The sequence below is a fragment of the Theobroma umbraticum genome, unplaced genomic scaffold (assembly GCF_002168275.2).
Source record: "Theobroma umbraticum cultivar Fairchild unplaced genomic scaffold, ASM216827v3 scaffold_44.0, whole genome shotgun sequence".
Classification (NCBI taxonomy): domain Eukaryota; kingdom Viridiplantae; phylum Streptophyta; class Magnoliopsida; order Malvales; family Malvaceae; genus Theobroma; species Theobroma umbraticum.
The window spans coordinates 7169470-7174706 of record NW_018397255.1 but is presented as its reverse complement, the minus strand read 5'-3'; the positions used below and the strand labels follow the sequence as shown (position 1 = coordinate 7174706).

Below are 5237 nucleotides of genomic sequence, written 5' to 3'. Positions count from 1 at the left end.
CATATCTATAAATCTTTTTTTTTTTTTACTCACCAAGTTCATTTTCCCCATTTTTTTTTTTCTGTTACATCTCTATTCTTATTCTCTTTTTTTTCTTCCAAAAAATAATTATTACATTAAAAATAGAAGTATCCACGGACAAGGAAAGAGCAGCCGGGGTCCTCAATTAATGAAAAATATGCAACTGGATGTTGAATATTTTAATAATTTTAGGATGTTTTAGAGTTAGAAGGAATAAAAATGTATGATTTATTATGTAATTGTACTGCCGAATCAGATCCATTTGGGTTGCAAGGATCATTGATATTTCGAAATTTGCAAGAATCATTACTAACTCTGTCAACAGGTAATAATTTCTAAAATTGGTTTAGGGTTTTTTTTTTTCAATAACTTTTTTATCTTTTTTTTAATAAAATCGAAATAATTATCATCAAAACAAAATTGGTAATGATTATTCTAATCTCTTCCAAAATGGTCATTCAAAATGCTCATGCAGATGGAAATGCATCAAGCTGACTGATTTTTTCATGTATTACAAAATATTGAGACTTGTAGAAGATAAATAGGATAATTTCTTTTTTTTTTCCTATTTCTAATGTGATTAATTCCTTTCAGTGTGAGATTGGATAAAATCACGCAACCTTTCTACAGTGAAAAGATTAAAAAAAACATATTTTACATAATAAATTATATAAAACTGACACTTTTATCAGACATATTTAAAATAAAAGACAATTAATATAGCTTCTTTAATAAAAAATAATCATTGACCTTCTTTAATCGCAATCTGTGTCAGAGTTTAAAGTGAGATTGAGTTCATTTTCCCTACAATCAAATATTACTGTTACCTTCCACCTAACAAGAAGTTAAACAAACCTAAATCATATTTTGTACAATTTTATAAAACTAAACTTAATAATGATTTTATAATAAATAAACATTGACTTGCATAAATTTTTAATAATTGATCAAAATTGAATGTCATTTTCTATTTCCTTTAAAATCTTGTCAAAATCATATTGGTTTAATACCTACCATGCCTAATATTACAAAACTTTTCTTAATATTATATAAATCATGGAACCTAAACATGTTATTCTAAATCTTTAACAAATCAAACATGACACTTAATTGGAGATAGAGAGTACATAATTAAACAAGGGATAATAAAGATAGAAGATAAGTCTATGGAAAGAGTTTGATTTCTATATCATTTGTCATATCTCATCCTACAACTTACATATGGGCAGACCATGCGTTTTCATAGCCTCCAAAGAATGGCCATTGTAATGTTGCCAAGATAAGAAAGAAATGGAAATAATGATTGCTAATGTATAAAGCAATTGATCTACCAGCGCTTCTTCTTTCTACCGCTTGTAGAAATTGCTAATGTGTAAATCAATTTACACATCTTTAGATTATTAAACTCACATGGCCATGTAGAAAAGTTCCAACCACAACACTATATTTGTAGAAATGTGAATCAATTTATCTACAAATGCCCAATATTTCTATAGATCCAATAGCTCTTTCGTCTGAATGGTCAATTCTGGAAGCCATAACCGAAACCCTACAACTAGACAGACCTTTTGCTGTCCAATGCTTCCTTGAGTTTTCTCCCCAATGCAAATGCCAAAGGAGGAGGAACAGCATTTCCTATCTGCCGGTGCTTGTGTTGAATGTTACCAGCAAACTGGTAGCCATCTGGGAAACCCTGTATTGGCAGATGAGAATTCATTAGAATTAAATCAAGATCTCTCCTCTCGGCAGCATCATATCAATGTTTCCACTTCATTATAGCTTGTTGAGTTACTGAGATGCCTGATAATGTCATCAACTGGATTGTGGGTTTCATTTCAGTAAAAAGAAAAACTACTATGATGGATTATGTAGCACATTTTGTATGTTGACTCCTATTCCACATGCACTTAACAAATTAGGCTTTCACAAGTATAGAAATATAAAACATCAATCTATCTTGCAGGCTAAACTGTATGGTCATTTACTCTTTATGTCACGCATACTCTTTAAGAAAAATACTTTAAACCTTAACCTATCACAAACTACAGTGGCAATGATTGTCAATAAGTTGAATGACTTACTTGAGACCGGGCACATTCACGAACTGTGAGAATCCTGTCCTGCTCAGGATGAAAGCACATTCCAACCTTTCCCATCGGTTGAGGGTCTGTGATGGAAGTTGGGAAGTTCCCTTCCCAATCCAACCTTCCAAACAGCCCTTTCCACTGATTGTGTCTTTTGGCTGTATTTGGAAGGCACCAGGGTATTAAATCTACCACTTGTCCAGTCGAGAGTTTTACCTGCATTCGTAAGGAAACAAATAAACCAGCAGTTCAAGAATTTCATTCTGGTAACATTTCAAAGGAACAGATACAAAGAACACCGGCTCTTATTGTACCTTCTCATCTGGAAGGTCATGCCAATCTGCACCTGGTCGCTTTGGAATCTTTTGACACCGAATCAGATTAAGCTCATTCATTTCCTTTGATATATGATCAGTCAGGACAGCCATGTTCCCTCGAATTTTCTTTTGAAACCATGAGATGGGTTCATTTTCATACTGTGGAAATAAAACATGGCAAATTAAATATGCGCAAATACAACCTTTAAAGCATGAAGAAATTTTAGAGACAATTTTCAATCTAGCTACCTCCAAATTTGTCTTTGAGGCCCCATTTCCTACAGCTGGCAGATCACCGATTGTATCTCTCACAGTAATTGCACGGAAAGGGGCTCCACTTGCAGTACTTCTCACAGCTGCATACTGCAAATTATTTGATAATGTGATTTTCAGCTCAGGCACAGCAAAGACATGCATTGGCTCTGGCCATTCCGGAAGAGTCTCTTCAGGGGAGGCTGCCCATATAAATGCTCGTTTTCTTGATTGGGAAACTCCATAGGCTCCAGCTTCCAAAATACCAAACCTCACCTAAATAGGCAAAACCAGAACATCAAAATACACAAGTGCATATACACTTATATATGTATCCTTATAACACAGATACATTCATGACAAACATTACTGATAGCTGCAATGAATATCTACCTGATAACCCATGTCAAGAAGTGAAGCCAGAGTTAAACGAAACGTCTGTCCTTTATTGAAAGACACAAAGTTCCTCACATTCTCTAGGAGGAAATACCTTGGCCGAAAGTAATCAGCGAATGACAAGAATGCTAAAATCATCTCACATTGTACTTTACTCCATGTACTTTGATTAAACCTATTCATTCCAGAGAAACCCTGCAAAAGTGAGACAGCTTTTCTTTTAGTGAAGCACTAACAAAGGAGAAGAAAAGGAAAGATAGAATCTCTATTACCTGGCAAGGAGGACCTCCATTGATGAAATCTACTTGCCCCGGCAAAGGCAAATTATTAATCTCTTTCTCATCTAGTGATGCAGCTAACTCAGCTGCCTCAGAAGTGGAGATACAGTCATCTGCATCCCCACACCTCTCCATAATAGCCCTACATCATAACCAGTTTATGAATTATTAGCCCTATAAAAAGGAAGTGAAAGAGGAAGAGAGGAGAGCCAACTTGTCATATTCACCTCAGAATCACATTACAGTTATTAATAAACACCAAAGACCCAGGATGATTGAGTTTAAATGCATCTCCAGCAGGCTCTTCATATTCGATTGCCCATTTAGTTAATGATGCACCTACATCAGTAAAAACACAGAACGGTTGAACATAAAGTGCTTTAGAAATAAATATGGCCAAACACATTAAGGTTGATGAAATGAGCACAAGGTAGACAGATACCAGATTGCTGCAACCCCTCTGACAGGCCACCACAACCTGCAAATATGTCTAATGTAGCCAAGCGATTCTCCTGAGCTGCTTCTCTTTGTTTCTTAACTTCAGACTCATTCTCCCCCTCTTTACCCTTTCCCTTTTTCTTTTGATATGCAATGTCATTGTCCACAATTCCAGTGGAGTACCTTAGTTTGATCTGAGTGGGTAACTGCTCACAGAGAATAAAAAAAAGAAAGGAGAAGGGGGGATGGAGTTTAGAGAAATAAATTTATCCTCCGATTGTATTAACTCTTTTTCACATGCAACCAATATTTTCCATGAAAATAATTGCAGAAGTTGCATTATCAAAGTATACAACAGAAGGAAGAAAAAGCCACTTACCTGCTTGAGGGAACCTTTGGAAGGATCATAAATGCGATCACAAAAAAAGATATGATGAAAGATTGCTGGAGCATTGGCTTCTGGAAGGTCATTCCTCTTTCTGACTTCACATTTCCCTCCTATTGCCTCAACAGACAAAATATGTGTTTCTTCACTATAATAGACCTGGAAATGATGGCCATATTAATTTATGAAATATCCATGGGAAAAAGAAAATTTTTACTGTGTAAACTGAAAGTGTGATAATATGAAGTTCAAACTAAAAGTCATCACATTTTAAGGTTAGCTTCTACCTCTCGAATATCAGAAGAGTAAGCTTTCTCAGATGAAATGTCCTCTGGCCTGAAAAATCTCCTGACTTTAATCTGGGTGGACTCCTTTCCAGCTCTTTCCTGTTCTTTTGGTACAATGATCTCCAGCACTTGGCACACAACATAAGGCTTCAAGCCTATATTCCTCCCACCTTTAAAGTTTTCATTCTCAGCCCTTTCTAGTGCAAATTGATGGGGGCTTACATAGACATAATCATGGACAGAGTACTCAATTCCCCTGTACACAAAGCCTGTCTTTAAAGAATTCACTTTAAACATTTCTTTGTCCTTTCCAACATCCTTAACTTTGCAAGAGTAACAGAAACCAGAACCCAAACCCAAACTATCAAAGGGAAGCCTAAAGAAAGCTCCCCTATCAGGGCAATACAAGCTTTTGCAATAATACTCCATTGGCAATCCTTTTCTCTTCCGCTCTTCTGCTTTTGTTTTATCAGATTTGGCCATGTTGGCATTATCTTTCCGGTGCTGATATCCCCAAGGAACTAACCGAATATCCACAACAACAGTCTGTTTCACATCCTCCAATTCAAAATCCCCACAATCATTTGTTAGAAACACCTCTCTCTCATTAGCAGCATTGCCCAGTACAGTTTCAGATCCTCTCTGCATCATCCGTCCATGAAACATTTTGCTTCCCTCTGATGATTCAAACATGTATTCCACAAAATAGATAGCAGGAAGTTCATATGAATCAATTTCAACAAGAACAGCACTTCCAACAACAATTACCTCTCCATAAA

The 5237-nt window shown here is 35.8% G+C and overlaps 1 protein-coding gene across 1 annotated transcript; it reads right to left on the bottom strand.

The window, feature by feature from the left end:
• Window positions 1–1171: 1171 nt before the first annotated feature.
• Window positions 1172–5231, bottom strand: LOC110429135 (DNA (cytosine-5)-methyltransferase 1B-like). Its single transcript, XM_021445028.2, has 10 exons — window positions 4459–5231; window positions 4166–4330; window positions 3791–3992; window positions 3576–3687; window positions 3343–3490; window positions 3068–3265; window positions 2672–2950; window positions 2420–2581; window positions 2103–2321; window positions 1172–1714 (listed from the first exon to the last, which is right to left on the bottom strand). The coding sequence occupies exons 1-10, from the start codon at window positions 5149–5151 to the stop codon at window positions 1577–1579; spliced, it is 2316 nt and encodes a 771-aa protein (XP_021300703.2). The 5' UTR covers window positions 5152–5231; the 3' UTR covers window positions 1172–1576.
• Window positions 5232–5237: the final 6 nt, after the last annotated feature.